The sequence below is a fragment of the Pyrgilauda ruficollis genome, unplaced genomic scaffold, assembly GCF_017590135.1.
Source record: "Pyrgilauda ruficollis isolate IOZ18807 unplaced genomic scaffold, ASM1759013v1 scaffold47, whole genome shotgun sequence".
Lineage (NCBI taxonomy): Eukaryota > Metazoa > Chordata > Aves > Passeriformes > Passeridae > Pyrgilauda > Pyrgilauda ruficollis.
The window spans coordinates 3,466,769-3,486,747 of record NW_024526266.1 but is presented as its reverse complement, the minus strand read 5'-3'; the positions used below and the strand labels follow the sequence as shown (position 1 = coordinate 3,486,747).

The window sequence follows — 19,979 nt, the reverse complement described above, 5'->3', positions numbered from 1 at the left end:
AGAACAGAAGCTAGACAGAGTTAAGAGGATAAAGTGGGTATTTATTGAAGGCATTCAATAGGCACACCTTGGGCAGCCAGAAGCCTCCCAGAGGGGCTACACCTAAGAGGGACAATGGTGATGAGTTTTTCAGACAATTATAAGTTTGATCCATTTACATATCAGGGGTTAATCCTCCAATTACAGCTTCAGGTAATGAAGTCATTTACCCCCAGTGTGCTCCCCCCAATTCACTTTTGTTTATCCTTTTTGGGCCCTGAGGCTGTAAGGTGTTTTTGGATCACAGGCCCAGAGGGATTGTTTTGTCTGACCAAAATGTGGAGAGAATTAACTGCACTTTATATGGACTTTAGAGCTATGCACTAATACAGTGTAGGACTTGAAAAATCCAAAAGCTAAAATCTTAAGGCATCAGCCTGTGGTCCAGTTTTACTCCCTGCTGCCAAAGAGCAGCTCAGCTTCCCAGCACTGTGGCATCAAACAAATGCTGCAAGTGGTGAACGAGGCCGCCTTGTCTGGCCCTGCCTTCCTCCTTCCCACCCTCCTCTTGCCTGTACATACAAAAAAAAAGCATCCCAGAGCTGCCCAGGATGTGAGAGCCAGCAGAAGGAGGATGAAGCAGTCACTGCTTTTAGAGAGAAGGCAGAAAGCCATGACAACTCTCCAGACAGACCTTCTGAGTGGGCTTGGGTGGGCTCTAGTGCCACCTGAGGCACCCCAGACAAGGCTCTGCAGCACCTTGGGGAGGGTCACAGAGACAGCCAGGCCAGGGGACAAGCAGGAACCAGAGGCTTGTGTCCAGGAATGTGAGTGGGGACAATCCCCAGGCTCCCCTGGTGTCCAGAGTGAGACTCCCTGCTCCTGTCCAGAGTGTGACTCCATTTCTCCACGAGGTGCTCCAGCAGTGTTGGTGCTGGAAGTCCATTCATTTCACATCAGAACTCATGGGAAAACTTCAAAGTGGCCAACACCCTGCAAATCCAAGCTTCCTTATCTCCTCCATCCACCTGGGGAATTGCTTGGAGCAGGGCACACCTGGAGATGTCATTGCTGCAGTGGTGACAGGAGCTGGAATCAGGCTGGCTGATGTAGGAGAAGTGTTTTCCCCAGCAAACTGGGCCCCAGTAAACTGTTCCCTTCACTGGGAACAGTATCCTAGAACACAGAGTGGAGCAAAAGTATTGTCTGAGGCATTTGAGTCTACCACTCCTTATTTTTGTTGCTGCTCTTGCAGTTTGTCTCTCTGGAAGGAAAGCAGACTAGTTATTTAAAGTAAAATTCTATTTTTCTTAAACAAGAAAATGGCACCAGCTGCTTCTTTTATGACAAATGTTGTTCTGAATTAAATCAAAATAAGCAGCTTGTAGCTCTACCCCTTAAACCAGGGGCTGATCAAGGAAATAAAGACTGAGCCAAAGCTTTGGAAAGAGCTGAGTGGTGACTAATTCCCACCAAGGGCAAATATCCTATCCTTGATTCATCTCTTCCTGGTGTGAAAGGAATACTCACAACCTACAAACCCATTTCCCCTCTCCACAAGCACACACCTCCAAAATTTTCCTCCTGTTTGGAGCAACGTTAAAATGTGCCATCACATGAAGAGAGGGGGGAAAAAAATCGGTTCACTCAGTTCTTTTTATTCTGTTTGCTGGCTCGTACCCAGTCAGCTCCCAGGTAGATTGATGGCAGAAGGGAAAAAGAGTTTACAAATTTCCTTTTCTATGAGCTTCAGGTGGTTATGTTAACTCCAGGCTCAGGTGCAGAACTCTAATCTGTCTAAAGTTTCTCCTGCTTTGGTCCATCAGCCAGGCTTGGGATGATTTCCACCACTTTTAGTGGACTCATTAAGGCACCAAGGGGTCCCTGCTGCCCATGCTGGGGAGATGTGAAGGGCAAAGGGAGGGGGAAATTGCTGTGTGTGTCTGGGGGTGTGGGTGGATGAGAGTGCATGTGACTTCATCTGTATCTTATTTAGTGTCCTCTACTACAGAAGCTTTTCTGAGACATAGATGTGCATGTTAAAATAGGAGAATTAGGCACAAATGACATAAACTGAGATCTTTAGCCAGTGTTGTGTTTGCCTCGTGTGTAAGTCCAAGTAGTAGTAAGAGATGTAAAACTCTGCTAGGTTTCCAGTTACCCCTAAGAGCACATGTATCAAACTGAACTGAATGTTCACTGATAGACACAAAACCAAAATGTTTACAGCATTCAGAGCAATAGCAAAGCATACCTCATGCCAGTCCTGAGTGCCTCTCACCTGTCAGTGCAAGCTCTCCCCTCCCTGGGGGCCTCTGGCTTCTCCCTTCAAACTCCTCTCTCCTTTTCTGTCCTGTCCTGGTTGTCTTCCCTCCTCCTCCTGGAAGCACTCCAAACCTTCCTGCCCACCAGCACTGTTTGTCCTCATCTGTCTGAGCCTGGGACTCCCCTAACCTCCCCCTGCTTGCCTCTCCTCCATCCCCATCCATCCCTCCTGTCCTCTTTGCCTTGCCTTCCCCAGGCACTCATCTCTGGTCATGCCATCTCCCTCCTACACTCCTCCTACTGCCACTGTAAGGCTCCTAGGAGCTCTTCCCTGCCCGTTATATAAGAACAAAACGTTTCACATCATTTCTGCATTATCTTTCATCCCTGAGGCTGCTGCAGTTGTCTTCTTCCTTGGTGCTGTGCTCTCTCTGGCATCGTAGCATTATATCCCAGAACTGGAATTAAAGTTCATTTTGCTGCTAGACCATAATGCTTCTGTCTACCACGCACCCCTTGGGCTTTGCAGAGGCTCATCTTGTCCCCAAGTCTTTTGTCTTCCTTCTTTTTCTCCTTCTTCCATACAGGCTGCACATGCAGTGCTTGTGGCAGGGGCTGGCTAGGGTAGAGGGTGTCCGTGTTGGGTCACTCACAGCTGGGCACCCCCGCGGCTCTCTGCTTTATAAAAGTAGTCTCAATAAATGTGTGTGGGTTGCATTTGCTCAGCAAAGTCAGTCATTGTGCTCTGTGCCTCCTCCTGGCTTTACAGGAGGACGTGTGTCTAATCTGAGACTGCGGTGAACTCAGCGGGAGTTCAGGGAGCTGAGGCTGTGGGAGGGAGGTGGCAGAGGGGGATGAGCTTGTTACCAAAAACATCCAACATTCCTGGCAAAAGGCACAGGAGAAAAGGCAGTGCCTGCTTCTGGAGGGACCAGGGAGCTCTGGGGACCAGCTGTGCTGTGAATTGTTTGTCTCAAGCAGCCCCACACCTCCCAGTCTGCCTCACGTGCTGCGTGCCCCGGGCTGGCTCTAAAACATGATGGATGAGGAGCTGCTCAGCTTTGCATTTCCAGTGTAGGTAACAGCGTTATCCCGAGAGAAATGTCTTCATGTTGCTCTATCAGTGCCTGCAGCCACCAGCTGAAAAGCAGAGAGGGGAAGGAGGCACCTTCTGCTGTGTTTCCTCCTGCAGACCTCTGTAGGACTCCTGGCAGCGAAGAGAACAGGGTACGAGCACACCCTGGGGTAGATCCCCTTCCTTAAGAGCCACAACTGAAGATCTCATCTTCTCATAACCTCTCCCCCCAACTCCTCTGTGAGTTACCCAAACAAGAGCTCAGATTTGTCCTTAAGCTCCTTGGTGCCTCCACCTTGGTGGGATGGCAGTGTCCCCTTGAGGACCTGACTACAAACCCACAAGACCAGCAAGGCTGCTTGAAATAACAAAGATATCTGGTTCCTCTGCAAATCAGCTCGTGGGTGGCTCAGAAGAGGCTGAGGATGGCTCTGCTGCACGCAGTGAACTCAGAAGTGAGCCACCAGGCAGAAAGAACAGCTCAAAAGTGCTTCCCTGGGCAACGCTTTTATTTCCAGGAGATCCTGCTGCTGCAGCCGCCACCCCTGCGGTGCCCGGGTGCTGCTGGGGTTGGGGCAGGCCAGGCAGGCTGCTCAGTCTGATCCCTTCCCACTCAAGGAAAGACATGGGCTCGGCTCCCCGAGCTCCCCTGCATTAATTGCTTGTTTGCTAGGCTACCCTTCTTCCCTGGGAGGCTGGAGAAGCTCCTGAGCCATGCCACAAACCCCGCACCGAGCCGTGTCACCAGCTGTGCAGTGTTACACCCGTGCTGTATAGACACCCCGAGGACGTAATAAACAGCCTGAGACTATTTGTTCTCTGCCTGAGTGTCTGAAAAGCTGCAATCCTGGGCATGGAGGGGTGTCTCCCAGCCAAATTGCTGAGGAGGAAGAGGAGGGGAGAGCTCTTTGTCCTCCCCTGGTGCAGACATGCTGGATGGGGCAGCAGAGTGGGGATGGGTTGGCTCCAAGCTGTTGATGGCTCAGTTGGAGCAATTTAGAACCAGGCTCCCCAGAGGTTCAATTTGGGAGAGATGAGTCCCAAATGAGTCAGTAGGACCTGCAAGGAAGAGGAATCCCAAGAGCCTTCCAGCAGCACACTACTGTTCTTCTCTGAGTACACCTCCCTGCTGCCCGTGATGGACTCCCTGCCCCAAATCCCAAAACCATCATGGCCAGAGGTGGAAACAAGTGCTGAGCCTGCTCCCTGCACCAGGAACAGCGGGGGGAGGGTGGGGGGGATGACACACAAGCTCCTGGGAAAGGGAGCAGTGGGGATGGATCGAGCACGATGAGGTCACGAAGAGCAAACAGCAGATAAGAGCTTTCTCCAGACCATGAAAAGCCACCCTGTGCTCCAGCAGGCAGCTCACGCCTGGGCCTCAGCTTACCCATACTGGTGGGATAAACCAGGGAGGGATGAGCAGGAGAGTACGAAGCCAGTCACGGGTCAGTTTGGGGAGCCTGGAGGGGGCTGAGATTGCTGGGGAAGGGTCAGGCAGCAATGAGGGCAATCCTGGGTAGCAAGGGGGAAAGGGGAGGCATTAGCAGGGGCAGGGAACAGGGCGCTTGATGTGATGTTAGGTGTTAGTGGGAAATTGCATGGTGAGAGATTGTCTTGGTTTGAAAAGACAGGTGGAGAGAATACACACCCCCAAACCATATCCTACAACCCAGGACAGAGATTTATTGCAGGAACTGTGTGGGGCTTCAGTGAGGAAGGGCTGAGCATCTCCTGAGCAGGTCTGGCCAGCAGGAAGATCAGTGAGCTGGATCTCACCTGGCCCTGGGCACACCGAGGGCTCTCGCCTTGCCTGGCGCACAGCCCCCTCTCCCTGTGAAAGGTGAGTGTTTGCTCTGCGGTCTGCACACACATATGTTGCATTTAAAACCAAAAATTTGGCTTGTTTTCCTCTGGAAATGGGTCTAGTGGAATTTATCAGTCCCTCTGGCTTCTTTATATCCCCCTTATTTTTGCCCCTAAATCCCTTCTTCTGCTGTTTTTCATCTGCTGCTTCTTCCCTCAGCCTGTCGCCGAGCCAAACCCATTTGAATGCATCCAAGGAAGGATCTGCCATTAGTGCTGCTCTGTCTCTCCTCTTAGTTAGGATATATTTAGCCATCATCTTTTAGCTTTTTTTCCTGGCTGTTCAGTGGCTTTAAAAAGCAGGTGCTGGGAACGGAAAGAGAAGATTAAAGTACCTGCTGTCAGCTTCCTCTCCCTGTGCAGCTGTGCAAAGCAAGCACGTGGGCAGAGTGGATAACAGCTGCCCCTTGAAAACCTCATTTGTAATTCTAATTATTCTTTTTTATTATTATTAGTAGTATTTCAATAATCTCTTTCTGCACTGCTACAAATTTCCAGAGCAGCTATTTCCTCCCGTGCCTCATGTGAACGTGGAGTGTTGGGAATCCATCAAACCGTGGTGAGGGATCCTTCATGGGATATCCATGGGCTGGGCAGGCACAGATGGAGCCAGGCTCACCTGCAGCCACATGGATATGGTGTCCCACAGCCATCCTGACTGTCCCTGTCCCATAAGCTGTGCCCATGGCTCAGACCCAGCTGCAATGTGGCTACTCAGGGGCCACTTGCAAATTCTTGGCTGCTGTCTCAGTTTTGGCAGCTTCCATGCTCCTCCCTGGCACCCTCACAGAATTTCTCAGGCTGGGAAAGACCTCTAAGATCATCAGGTCTAAGCCAAGCCCACCACCAAACCCTGTCCCCATTGCCACACTCCTGCCTGCACCAACCCCATCTCCTTGGCTTACTTCCCTCCTTAAACACATCCAGAGCTCATCAACAACTTGCAGGTGGAGGGAGGGGCTGTGCAACAGGAGCAGGGCCTTTAAACCTCCCATTTCTGCTCCTTTGCGGTCAGCACCTCCCTGATTTCATGGCAGGAGTGCCTTCAGGTTCGATCATCCCTGATTGCCACCTCTGTGGTTCCCCTCTCGTTTAGGAGGAATGGGGGACAGAGTCCTTGGGGAGCCTGCCTGCAGTGAGACCCCAAAACAGCACAGCTCAGCCTGGCTTTTCCCCTCTTTCATCTCCCTGCCTCCCCTTCCCAATCTCTTTGGGTATCTTCCCCTTATTCCACTCAAACTGTATAAAAACACAAAAATGCCTCTGCCAGAAACTCTCCTCAGAGCTTGGCTGAGCCCCCCTCTTTGCTTGGGGGGGCACATACACAAGGGCACTTTGCACCCTGTCACCAAACCCTTGTTTTTCCATTCCCCACCCCATTTGTGGGGCTGAAACCTTTGGTTTTTGTGTTTTCCAAAGCTGCTGGCATTTTGCAAACACTAACCCAGAAACACCAGCAGCAATCCCTGGGGCTGACGGGTGTGTGTTTTTTGCTGCTGGGGGTGAAGCCAGCCAGTGGCTGTACCCCCCAAATTCTGCTGAAGGGTGGCTGTGGGTGCCTTCTCAGCCCAGCCACCTCCCAGCCTGGACCTTCCTGGTGGGGATGAAACCCAGCCCTGTGGATGGGAGGTGGATTGGTGCTGGCAGGGCTCTGGGAAGGGAGCCTGGTTGCGACACAGATGAATTTTTTTGTATTCCAAAACAAGGGCTGATAATGGAGGGCACGGGGCCGGAGCCGCGGGAGGCTGCTAAGCTAAATGAGACAGGAAGCACGTAATTAAATTAGATACAGAGCAGCATGGAGACATCTGAGTACACACACGGGTCTGGGCTGAGAGGCTGTTGCATAACCCCGGGAAGAGCTGTGCAGTATGAAATCTCTCACCTAGAGCAGCCCGTGCTGGCCAGCTGCCTGGCCTTCAGCAGCCCCATGGAGGGGACAGGCAGAAAAGCTGCCCCAGGGAGCAGAGGGCTCCTCTCCTGGCTGTGGCACAGTGGGCACAGGGTCTGTCCCAGCCTTGGTGAGGGGACTTTGCTGGAACAGCCCAATCCTGCTCCCAGTCCAGGGCTCAGACCTGCACACATGGATCTGGCACTGCCCTGAGTCCAGAGCCAGCTCTGCAGCCAACACCTTTGTGCCTCTTCTGGCTGAGCTGCTGTGGTCCCCAAAAAGACACAGCCTTTGGCTGACCCCTTCCCTTCCTTAAGGGCTCTCTCTCCCACCATGGGCAGCTCCTCCCCTTTCCTTCACTGTCAGCTTGGCCTCACCTGAGCCCAGAGCTGCAAAAGCTGCCACAGGGGACAAGGTAAAGCCACACACACACACGTTTGTCCAATACACTTTATTTCTCTGGGGAAAAGCGGCAGGGAAACATGGCCTGAAGCCAAGAGAGGGGCTCAGCAGGCTGTAATCTCAAGGCAGAGATGTGCAGAGTTTCTCTGCTCTGGCTCACATCCCCCAGGCTCCTCACCAGTTGCAGTTGCTGCCATCCCAGCTGTGTTTTTGCCATAGTTACATTTGCTCCCAGCAGCACGTGGTTCCCAGCACAGTGGCTGTGCCAGGCTCCATGGAGTTGCAGCCAGAAATCATCTGTCCCGTGTGCCTGTGACACGTGTCCAGGCTCCTGGAGGTTTTCCTCTCGGCATGACCTGCTCAGACCATGCCTCAAACACCAGGGAGAGTTACCAGAGCATCCTGTGACTTTGCAGATCTGTGGCTGGGAGGATGGGCTGCAGTTCTAGAGGGGAAAGGGACAGAGGTGAACATTTCCACGGCATTTATGTGGAAAAAGCAGGGAGGAGATGGAGATGTAGGTGGTGAGGAGAAGGGGCATTGCCACCCTGAACGCTCTAGTCACCTGCTGCAGCTGGGAGGTGAGTGCCAAGCTGCTTTGGCATGATTTCCAGATCTCCTTTCCAACCCTGAGCATTCAGTGACTCAGTGGAAGAGCTGAGTGTGGGTGCCAGGAGCCCGTGCCCACCCCCACGTGCCACTGCTGCTGTGACACCAGTGCTCCCAGCATGGTGCTGAACTGGGGTGGAGCTCCAGGCTGGTGTGGCACTTCCAAAACCGATGCCAAGCACTGTGCCCGCTCTGGGTGTGCACAGACATCCTGTGGGTGTGCACAGACCTTCTCAGCAGCTGTACAGGCAAAGGCAACCTTCCAGCCCTCTCTCCTTTACTCTCCCATTTCTTCCCTGGAATCCACAGCAAGGATCACAGCTCTGATCTTGGTTTTAAGGCACAGAGAAGACATGAATAAGAGCTTGGTGTAGCTCCAGCCATTTATCTGTAACTGAATATCTGCTAGCCAAGAAGGCTTGATCATTTGAGTGAAAATCCCCAGAGCCATCAGGAAAGAGGCTGCTCTTACGTGAGGAGCTCAGAGTGAGTGTTCAGTCATTAGTCCTGATGTATCCTTCCTGTCTGTCCATGAGCAAGACCATTCTGGGGCTCCTTGTAAGTGATGAGAGAAAGACAGGACTCTCCTTTACTGCTCAGTGGGGCTGAGGTGCCTCATGCTCCTCCCAGTGTCTCCCACCCAGATATCCTCATGCTTCTGCTCCCAAAGGCAGCTTGAGAGGAGTCTTTCTCCCTGGCCCAGGGCCCAGATGGCTTTGTGCTGCCACTCTCCTGGCACAGCTCATCTCTCCTGGGAAAGATGCTCTGGCAAAGAGAAAGATGCTCTGGCAATGTGCAGAGGGTGATGAATGCAGGCAGCAAGTGTAGGAGACAACCTGAGCTCTGGAAAAACGTCTGAGCTGGGAATAGCAGGGAGCAAGGGAGAGGATGAGGAGTGGAAGTGGCAGCTGTGGCCTTGTGCTTGGCTGGCCATGAGCAGGGGGGTTAGGGTCACTCCCTTCCAGAGCTGCTGAGCTGGGGAATTGCAGGGAGGGCAGCTCTGGGATCCTGTGTGAGCCTGACCTCACCACGGGGCCTGTTGGTCCCTCATGGACCTCTGGCTCTTGTAGCACCAGACCCTGGGGTTTGCTGGTGTGCACTGGTTTAACCCTTTCTCTTTTGCTGGCTCAGTCCTTCCCCTCCAGTTTCCAACCTCTCCCTGGCTTTTAATCTCCTTTCAATTTCCAGGTCTCATCAGGATCCTCCATTATCAGATGCTTTCCCAGGTTTTGGCTCCTTTGATGTGCATCCCTTCCCTTCCCTCCTCTCACCACACACCCAGCAGGGAATTTGTGATGAAGAAGTGCAACTTCAGCCAGCACATGAAGCCAGACATTGTCCTTATATATTCCAGCTGTGAACTGGCAGTGCCATTAAGAAGGAAAGTGAAAACATGAAACCCTCCTACTCCATCTGCATCCCCCCAGGAAGCACAAACCCTGCTGACCCTGCTGCCACCCCCTGCTTTAACCACTGGGGCAGAGCGGGAAGTGCGGGGAGCTTTGGAAGCCCTGGGCCAGCGGGATGGAGCAGCAGGATGGAGCTGACGACTGTCGGCGAGGGCTGCAGCGTCTGTCCTGTCCCTCGCTCTCCCACCCGCCGGCGGTTCATCAGCAGGCTCCACACGTCGCTGGAAACGAGCCTGTTTTTTCCTGTTCCCGAGGAAGCGGCTATGACTGTGATGCTCAAGGACGAGCCTGGGCCTCCCACTCCCCCCTCCCTTAGCAGCGCACACAAACTTACCTAAGCTCTCATCTTCAGGGGCGCTGCCTGAGCAGCTTTTGGTTGGCTGGAGGCTGGAGTGATGCCGGGTCCCCCTCCCGCTCTCCCGCCTCCCAGCCGATATAAAGCGCGGCTCCGCGCCGCTGTCGCAGCCGCCAGCCCGGGACCGCGGGGCAGGAGGTGCCGCAGCCGCCTGTTGCACCCCCTGGCACCCCCGGGAGGAGCCGATGAGTTGCTGGATGCCTGGGTGCCCAGCTCTCAGCATGTGCCGGGGCTTAGCCGCGCTCCCCATCACTTGCCTGGAAAGGTAAGGCGCTTCTGGGCGGCAGAGGGGTCGCACCCGGACCGGCCTCTGCTGCTGCCGATGTGATGGTGGGCTAGAAAGCGGGCTGCACAAAACACGCGGCCGAATGGTTCCTTGTGGCTGCATCCCTTCTGCTCCCCAGGAGGGGAGCACGGAGGTGGAACAAGCGGAGGGGGAGAGAGGAGGCTGCCCAGGGCTGTACAAACACACCAGGGGTTTCTGGCTCTGCCTCTGCACAACTCGACAGCAGCAGGAGTATTTTTGTCAACACGGCCGAACTGTTAAGTGACATGTTGCTCCTCCTGCCAAGCCCCACGCTGCCGGCTTGACATTTAAACCCTGATTTTCGTACGGGCGCCTCGGGACGCCTGAACGAGCCGCGGGCACGCAAATAGCAGCTGGGCCACACGCCGCCTCGGGGACACCCTGGGGACAGACAGGAGCCGCTTCTCCTGCCCTGCTGCCGCAGACACCTCCCGGCAGGCAGGTGCCTTCTCCGCGCCTTGGCCGCGGAGCAGCGGGGACCGGCAGGAGCATCCCAGCCTCTGGCACAGGAGCACCCCAGCCCCTGGCACAGGAGCACCCCAGCCCCTGGCACAGGAGCATCCCTGCCTCTGGCACAGGAGCATCCCTGCCCCTGGCACAGGAGCATCCCTGCCCCTGGCACAGGCGCATCAGTGCTGCCTCTGCCTCCTGAAGCCATGGGGTAGGTGGATGGCGCTGCCCTCTCCACAGCCTGGTGACAGGCTCCTGGGAGCTCAGAGGCACCCCAAAAATTAGAGCAGGGGAGCAGCAGCCTGGCGGGCAGCAGGGAGATGCTCCCGCTGTGTCGACAGGAAGGAAATTGCTGTGTTTTTCCAGCGGAGAGCTGCCGGGAGAGTGGGATGGGAAAAGGAACCAGGAGCTGGGTGGGGGTGCTCCAGCAGCTTTTACCTGCCCCAGAGGAAAGAGCTCATCGTGCTTTATATTCCATGTGTCTCTGCCTGGGAAGCGAGCAGGAGAAAACGGTCCCCCAGGCTTAATGCGCGGTTGCCAGGGAGCAGGAAAAGCAGGCGGGGAGCATTTATTTCACACACCAGAGAGCCAAGAAGTGGCTGAAGCTGGGCAGCGAGGGCTGTGCCCCTGCCAGTGGAGGGGTTGGGGGCAGCAGACTGATGGTGCAGAGATCCCATCTCGCCCCTCCCTCCCTTCCTTCCAGAGCCAAGGATCTGAAGACCCGCTTGGGCATCCTGCTTCATAAACCCGAGCTGGGACACAAGAGTGGGAGCTCCAGCAAGCTGCAGCTGGGCTCGAGGCACAGGTAAGCCAAGCCCAGCTCTGCCCCAGGTCCAGCCCGGGCCAAGCCCCCATGGAGCAGCCGTTCCTGAGGGATGCTGCAGCCCATCTGTGCAGCACAGAGCACAGCTCCCCCTCCACGAAGTCCCACCCAGGCGGGCCGGGAAGGCGGATCACTCCCCTGCTCCAGCGGCTATAAAATCCGGCAGGGGAACGGATGCTCTGGCATTAGGCACAGAGAGCAGGGCCCTGGCGAGAGGCAGGCAAGCCGCAGGGCTCCTGCTCTTCCTGGTGTCTCACACCAGTGGCTGGGATCCCCGGGGAATGCAGGCAGCATTAAACATAGAACACTAAATATTGCTGCTGAGGGCAGGGGGTCTTCTGCAGAGGAGGCTCTGCTGGGCCAGCAGAAAAGGGCTTTTCTGAGCATCCCCTAAAGAACCTCCTGGCCAGCAGCATGGAGAGGAGGTCGGGTGAGCCTTCAGGGAAGGTGAAAGAAAGGGAGGAGAGAGGAAAGAGAGCCCACAGGTAATGGATATTGGCCCCCGGCTTTGGTTTCCTGCCGAATGCCTCCGTGTCCCATTGATGGAGCTGCTCAACTGAAGTGCTCCCATCCCTCACTGCTGGACAGAGAGCCTCACATCCTTTTTGTCTTTTCCAGAGACTCCTCCCAAGAGGTGCTGGAATGGAGGGAGTCCTTTGACCAGCTCCTCAAGAGCAAAAGTGAGTAGAATCTTGTTTTCTTCTCTTGGTGAGAGTGTGTAGGACAAATGTACTCATAGTGAGCTGTATGACTGGAGTCAGTGTGTGATGAAATCTCGCCTCCTCCTCAGATGAGGTGTTTCAGGACTTAGAAAGAGGTCCCTTTCCTGCCCAGATCTGAGGCACAGGGCTCATTGCCTGCCCCATGAGGCTGTACCCTTCCCTCCTGGCTGGGATTTTTTGGGGGACAGAAGTGCTGTCTTGCCTTGGCACAGGAGCACTGTCACGGGCACCCCCTGAGGAGCAGCTCGCCAGGGGGAACATCATGGTATTCCCATGGCACCCCTTTCTCCACACTGGGGAGAAGGCAGTGTCTGCTCTCCGTGTCTGGTGGGAACAGGCATGCAGCCACCTCCCCTCAGGCTTGTTCAGACAACTGCATTGCTGCCCTCTGCCTGTCTGTCCTGTGCCTCCGGGGATGGCTCTTGCACAGGGAGCAGGAATTCAGCTGTTTGATTGAACAACCTTGCCCTTTTCCCACTCTGATATCAGCTGTGTGTCTGTGATGCACAGGGCTCCTGTGAGATGCTGTCTCCCTCTCCCTATGCAGGCAGCTCCTCCAGACCCAGAGATGGGACCTCTTTTTTAGTCACACATATCATCCCCTCTTTACGCTGGGCTCTGCACAATGGCAGTCTCCAAAAACAGTTTTGACAATTACAGAGATGATAACTCAAATTATAACGAGAGCCAAAACGAGATTGCTAACTATAACAAGCCAAGACCTTGTAATTGTCTATTTACCTTTAATAAAAGATTACCTTGATTGAGCTTTGCAAAATTCAAATGGCAGAAGCACCAAATTTTAATCCAAAAGTAGTTGTCTACCTTAAAAGCTCTTCCCCAGCCAGACAAAGTCCTTCCACAGCGCTAGTCTGGGGCCAAGTGTATTTTTTTTCCCTGTCTCCCTCACGTGCTGTGATGGCTAATGAGCATCTCTAGCTTTGTAACTTAATCCACCCTCCCAGCACAGCTTTGAAATCCTTGCTGCAATTACTCTCCCGTCCTCAGCATCTCGTTCCCCCCCAGATGTGGGCTGAGAAATCAAAATCAAGGCACGGCTGCTCGGCTCCTGCAGCGTTCCGATGCGTCAGCGCGCTTCTCCTTAGGTAGAATTAGCTCTTTTCCGAAGCTGTAAAGAAAATACTCTGAAGCCTCATTACAGAAAGGTCAGATAAATAAAACCAGAGGATTACTTGTCTGTGGGAAAGGATTTTATTGGAGTCTAGAGGCCAATTAGTGGTGTCTCAGAGGGTGGAATTTGCCCAGAAGGAAAGGAAATCTGCCGATGTCACGGTCTGAGCTCCCAGGGCAACGCTCGCCAGGCGGTGTCTGCTGCTGGTCCTCTTCCTGCCCACCTCCCTTCCCATTAACTGCTCTTTTCTCCCCTCCATAGGTGGGGTAAATGCATTCCACACCTTCCTGAAGACCGAATTCAGTGAGGAGAACCTCGACTTCTGGCTGGCATGCGAGGACTTCAAAAAGACCCGGTCGAAAACCAAGCTGGCCTCCAAAGCCAACAGGATCTTCGAGGAGTTTGTCCAAAGTGAGGCACCCAGGGAGGTGAGACCATTTTCTGTCACATCAAATAGGGCAGGAAAGGAATAAAATATCCTGGTGGGTTTTATGAAAGTGCTGTTGGATCAGTGGGAAGGAGTACTCTTGTTCATGAGAGATTTAATTTTTAACACCGTGCGGTCCATCACATAATGTTGGAAGAGAAATTGAGTCTAACTGTGAAGTGTAGCAGACACAGGGCATGCAAGGCCTCCCTGGTGGTCAGTTGTCTAAGATAAGAAATGCCTAGTTATGATGACTGGACCTAAGAAGCCCCTCTTCCACCTTTAGACCCTTGTTATCTCTCTGTAAGATGAGGGACACCCACAGCAGCCGTTTTCGGGGAGACTCCGAAAACCCTGGAGCCACATTAGTGAAGGGACAGAAAGGTTTGTGAGTGTTACAGATGGATAATGAGATGATTGGCTATCGCAATTAAAAGACAACTATTGTGTGAATATTAAGAAAAGCTTTAGTAATTTATAGTTATGTTGTTGTAGTTGAGGTGTCCTCTGTTCTCCCCATGGTTCCCTTTCCCCCCACCCCCGTATTGCATCCATCAGATAGCCGGGGTTGTCTAAGGCAGGAAAAAAGAAGGTGTGCACATGTGCCCCTTACCTGGGGCAGTTGGGAATGGAAAAGCTTTGTTGCTTAGGGGGTGAGGCATGGCAACACCTCACCTCCAATCAAGTTGCAAGAAAGCAATCTCCACCGATAAATAGCAAAGAAGAGCTGACTGACAGACTTTGGGAGGGGCCAGGGCTGGCTGATGCAACCCCCAGGGGTACAAAGGACTGAGCATCCATCTTGAGGATGAACTGGCCACGTGGAATGCGCGAGGGGCAGCTCCCAGTGCTGCGAATTTTTCCTTATGTAGTCCTTTGTTGTATTTTTGTTAAGGTTTAATAAACCCTTTAAATGTCCAAAGTGAGCAGTTGTCTCTCACAGTGAGCATCTTCACCCTCATCTGAAGACAAATTAAAACCAGGTTTCGTCCTCACATAGAAGAGGAACTAACATTTGTGGGCGCTGCTGCCTTGCAGGTGAACATCGACCACGAGACCAGGGAGATCACCCGCAAGAACCTCTCGGGGGCCACCTCCGCCTGCTTCAACGAGGCGCAGGCCAAGACGCGCACGCTGATGGAGAAGGACTCCTACCCGCGCTTCCTGAAATCCGCCTCCTACCAGGACATGACCAAGCAGGCCGCCAGCCGCGGCTCCAGCAAGCGCTCGCACACCTGACCCGGGCCGGCCAGGGGGCCAGGCACAGGGTGGGACGCGGATGGCGAGGGCTGAGGCCCGTGTGGCGGGGTTCCAGCTGAAGCTGTGGAATTTTAGCAGGATCCCCAGCACCCTGAGCGCTTCAGGAGCCGCCGGACACGGCATTCCTCCCTCCCCGGGGGTGGGAGCCCGGAGCCTCCCCTCGCAGCTTGGCCGGAGATCTTTGCCACTGCGGACGCGGAAAGAATTCGGGTTTGAGCTGCGAGTGCAGATGGAACCCAGCTCGTTCAGAGATGGGATTCCCCCGAGCACCCACAGCCGAAGAGCTCCCACCTGCTGCGGGGCCAGCACAGGACCTGCCAATCCCGCCCACAGGGAATGGCCGGCGTAAAAGCCCCGAGACTACGTGGCAATTTCAGCTGGAGGGATCCTGCTCCTGCCTTCTCCTGATCCCAAGATCCTCCAGCTGTGTCCCATGCATGCTCTGCATCGCCGCTTTCCACCTCCTTCCAGTGCAGTGACGTTTTCATCCCTCGCTTGAGCTCCACGACCTTCAGATTGCACCTAATCTTAGGTCACGTGCGTGACGTTTTATCCCTGTTATTGTTATTTATTTCATTATTATTATTATTATTATAGCTATATTTATTACAGGAGCACTGCTGAAAGCACACGTGTACCCCTTGCTCCAAGGAGCTTGTAAATTAAATTTTTTTAGCTGTTGTAGCACTTAGCATGCCTCCCACCTTTTCTGTGTAATAATTTGAGAGGACCAGACAGATTTGTAGCACAATTTTGGAGCAAGGTACACCAGTAGCAGCAGGGAGAGCTGCTAGAGAGTTTGGATGGCAGTGCAAGGATGCTTTGCAGCCCATGTTGTTCCCTCTCTCCCCTTCAAGATGTGGAAGGCATCTCAGCAGCTTGTCCCAGGCAGGGAACAGAGAGGTCAAACAGGCACTTTAGTAAGCAACTCTATGGAAAACTTGATTTTCACACATGGGAGAGAAAACCCAGGGCTTTGCTTGGGTTTATAATTGGGCATGTTGTTCCCTTGGATGGTGAAACCAGTCTGCAGCCACAGCACTTTATCAGAAACCCGTGGAGTGAGTGAAACCAGTCCCGTGAATTCAGTGGCTCGGGGGCGGCAGGACACATCACCGGCCCAAACCTGGGGACAGCTCTTCAGGAAGTCCCTCTCAGCAGGAATTTTGGGGTTCTGGAGAGGTGTGGGTCCCACTTGGCAGCAATGGTGGGTGGCTGGGTGATGTGGAGCCTGTGCTGGGTCCTGGGGAATGTGCCACCAGCACTGCTCTCTGCTGCTTTCCAGGGCTCTGTTTATCCCTAAAGACCAAACCTGGACATCCTTGTCCCACTGGTACTCACTCCTTGCCAAGGGAACTCTCTTTTGCCCCGCTGTCTCAGCAGCAGCTGGAGCACAGCATCCTTTGGGCTTTTCACAGCTGCTTGAGCAGAGCAAGGGACCAAAGACCAGTTTGGGGATGTTCCTCCGAGTCCTCTTCCACCACCCCCATCCTGGTCCCACCTCTGACCCTCTGGCTGTTGTCCTGGCTGTGTTTACAGGGAGATATCAGCTGCTTTCTTATTTATTATTTATTTTTACAACTGGAACCACCTTTGCTGTGTTACTGAAGCGAGCGATGCACAATGGTCTGTTCTCGTTGCCGACGTAATGTTGTCATTACAAAATCAAATAAAATAAAATGTACAGAGCAAAATACCCTGACAACATGGGCTGGGTCTTTATTTTTCTGGTCGTGGACTTTCAATTAAATTTTACATTATAATTCTAAATGCTTTGCAAAGCTGCTTGTGTTGGGTGACTCAGGGGGCATTTCCAGTCCCTTTAAAAGTGACAGTGTCAAAAGCAGAAGAGGAAGGGGGAAGACTTTTGAGGCATAAAACTTTGTGGTATTTGGTTTGTCAAAGAAAACTGAGTAGTTCATAGAAAGAATGAAAGCAGAAGTGAAGCTTTGAATGTATGAACTGCCAGCTGCCAGTGCTGCTTGTGTTGCTCATACTTTCTCAGCCCTTTACAGGACTGCAGTTCCCAATATCTGCTCAGTATTATTAAAAACACAAATGTCATAAAATTGAGAGGATGCAGGGAAAAACCCCTTCTTTTTGGGCCACTGACATAAACAATACTTGATTTTTGTCAGTAGCACACCTGATTATTGAATTTGTTGGCAAAGGGGGAACACTCTGATATCAGAGGGGTTAAAAAAAAAATCCTGTTCCTGTGCAGAGTGAGGTCTGAGCCGTTCCCTCTAAGGGTCTGGGAGGGAAGGGGAAAGTTGCATGGAAAGAGCTTTCCACAGAAGCACCCAGGGCTGGAGAAGAGCAGCCCAGTGCAGCTCAAAGAAGTGCTTGGAATAAAAACCCAACCAAAATATGGTTTTATTTATTGCCTTCTTTCTATTTATTGCGTGTTCTGGAAGCCAAAATTAACTGGCCTGCGTCAGCGGAGCAGAGTGTGAGAGGGCTGGTGAGGAGGAGCTGGGATCCCAGGGAATAACTCAGAATGTGCATGTTCCAAGGTGTCACTATGAGCACAAGCACCCCCTGCCACCCAAATGCATTTCACAAGCAGCTGCAGCTCCTGAGCCCTGTGACAGCCATGCAGGGACAAGGATCAGCAGGTGCTGTAAAACACACGGGCTCTGCTCCATCCCCACCTGGCCAGGGGAAAGGGCTGGAGCTTCCCCTCACCTTTTGAATTAAGCATGGCCTTGTCTTACAAGCCAGGTGATTTGGGATCCTAGCAGTTTGCATCTCTGTCTGATCTTTGTCAGTGTCAGAGGGAAGAAATGAGCTGGAAAGTAGCCAGGAAATATTTAAATTACTTGTCAGAAAAGAGAGCAGTAAAGCAGACTAGAATAAGCCAGAATAAAAAAAATAATCTTGTTGTTGCCTTTTCTTTTTTTTTTCACTGCAGCTTCTGAATGAAAAATATGAATACTTTGTCTTGCACACCTTGAAGTTAATTTAAAACTGATTCTCCATTAAAAAAATTAATAAAAATATTAATAAAATAACAATAAATTATTATAATAAAATAAGAAACAAATAAAATAATTAACAAAACTCAATTAAAATGATTAATAAACTTCATTTAAAATTAAATTATTTAAAAATAAAATTAGAATTAAATTTAAATTAATTTTAAAATTAAATTATTAAAAATAAAATTTAAATTTTAAAAATAAAGAAGTCATAAAAATATAGAATTAAAACCTTTTTGAGCTTTCTTTACAAGGAAATGTGAGGCTGTGTCCATCCTTGCTGCATCATGCATGGCCCAAGCTGAGCCTCAGCCTCGGTGGCAGCTCTCAGCCCCCACAGCTGATCCTGGACAATCCCTCTTGCAGCTCAGTTTCCTCTGAGATGCTTCCCAAAGAGAAAACCCAGTCACTAAAAGCCAGCCTTGCATCCAGCTGTGCCTGCTGCCAAAACCCAGCAGTCACACAACAAAACCTTAAAGCCTTGGGGGTGGGGGGACTAAAAAAAAAACCAACCCACAAAACCACATTTGAGACCGAGGAGCCAAAGCTTCCCTCATCCAGCTGTGGTCACTCAAATAAACCCAGGCTGAAGTTTCCCAGGGAGGAGGCTGCACATTTGGAAGCAGCTGAGGGGATTTGAGCTCCACCGTGGGGGCTGGCACTGCCCTGCTCCCCCAGGCTGTGAACATGAACTTGCTCCTGGGCCAGCTTTCCATGAGCCACGATGAGGAGGGATGGATTTATTTGGTGGGAAAAAAAAAAAAAAAAAGAAAAAAAAGCTGTTTCACCCCGTGCCCTGGGAGCTGGAGCATTCCCAGCAGCTCAGGGGCTCCTGCAGCCACAAGATCCCTGCTCCAGTGGGACCAGGCAGCTTTGGGGTGCTCTTAGGACATGGATGTGGATGCAGGAGTGCGCTAGGACAAGGATTAGGCAGGTGGATGTGCAGATATTTAAGTGTAGGAATTCTGAGCTTTTCGTTTTCCATGGATACACACACGTGACGACAGGCTGTGTGTGTGTACATCCGTGATTTATTTCTCCTTTTAGAGAAAGGCTGGGAAGGAATGCTGTAAAAAGTTATCTGGATATGTTTCTGGAGAAGGCTCAGCTGCATGTGTGTACATCCATGATTTATTCCTCTTTATAAAGAAAGGCTGTGAAGGAAGGCTGTAAAATGTTATCTGGGTATGCTTTTGGAGGAAGCTCAGCTACACGTGTGTACACCTGTGATTTATTTCTCATTTTAAAGAAAGGCCTGCTGTAAAATGTTACCTGGATATGTTTCTGGAGGAAGCTCAGCTGCATGTGTGTAAATTCATGATTTATCTCACTTTTTAAAGAAAGTCCATGAAAGAAGGCTATAAAATGTTATTTGGATATGTTTCTGAAGGAAGCTCAGCTGCATGTGTATAAATTCATTATTTACTTCTCTTTTTTTAAAAAAGGCCTGCTGTAAAATGTTATCTGGATATGTTTTTGGAGGAAGCTCAGCTGCATTTATGTACATCCATGATTTATTTCTCATTTTAAAGAATGGCCTGCTGTAAAATGTTACCTGGGTATGCACGAGGGGTAATTTTAGATGATTGGCTTTAAGGCATTTACAGCATGGGGTGGCAAAAGCTGATAGGCCAAGAAACACTTATAGTGTATTCTAATTAAGAATTAGTTGGCTTCTGATTGTGATGGTGTGAATTATAACATCTGTATTGTCTCACATGAGACTGAAAATAGAATAGTTTTTAAAATGCCTCTCAGTTGCCCATCTCTGGGTCAGAAAAGGGCTCAATCCAACAGCCCTCCTGCCTGCCCAGGGCTGGGCTGCCTGTGTTGGAGGGGAGCTGGGACACGGGGAAGGATGGGATGAGAAACAGCTGGGAGAAATCCTGCTGGACATCCACCTGCTCTCCTTGGGAAAGGCATCTGAGCTCAGGTGCTCAGCCTGACTCCTTTTCTGACCTGTTTTGGCTGCTCTGGGCTATTTTAAATAGATCTGCCCTGCTCTCTTTGCCCAGGGACTGGGATG

The 19,979-nt window shown here is 51.8% G+C and overlaps 1 protein-coding gene and 1 long non-coding RNA gene across 2 annotated transcripts; one reads left to right on the top strand and one right to left on the bottom strand.

Moving 5' to 3' along the window:
- Positions 1 to 7,521: 7,521 nt before the first annotated feature.
- On the bottom strand, positions 7,522 to 9,965 carry LOC121359817. Its single transcript, XR_005956086.1, has 3 exons — positions 9,831 to 9,965; positions 8,044 to 9,739; positions 7,522 to 7,923 (listed from the first exon to the last, which is right to left on the bottom strand). It is a non-coding gene; the product is annotated as an uncharacterized LOC121359817 (long non-coding RNA).
- Positions 9,966 to 9,983: 18 nt separating this feature from the next.
- On the top strand, positions 9,984 to 16,666 carry RGS16 (regulator of G protein signaling 16). The gene is made up of 5 exons (XM_041479052.1): positions 9,984 to 10,116; positions 11,312 to 11,413; positions 12,050 to 12,111; positions 13,547 to 13,713; positions 14,751 to 16,666. Exons 1-5 carry the CDS (start codon positions 10,037 to 10,039, stop codon positions 14,949 to 14,951), a joined length of 612 nt encoding a protein of 203 aa, XP_041334986.1. The 5' UTR covers positions 9,984 to 10,036; the 3' UTR covers positions 14,952 to 16,666.
- Positions 16,667 to 19,979: the final 3,313 nt, after the last annotated feature.

Bases quoted from the DNA above. Each gene is read 5' to 3' on its own strand.
- RGS16 (XM_041479052.1), top strand. From the start codon at position 10,037: ATGAGTTGCTGGATGCCTGGGTGCCCAGCTCTCAGCATGTGCCGGGGC. The intron at 12,112-13,546 runs GTGAGTAGAATC...TCCCCTCCATAG, and splicing joins CCAGCTCCTCAAGAGCAAAA to GTGGGGTAAATGCATTCCAC. The intron at 13,714-14,750 runs GTGAGACCATTT...GCTGCCTTGCAG, and splicing joins AAAGTGAGGCACCCAGGGAG to GTGAACATCGACCACGAGAC.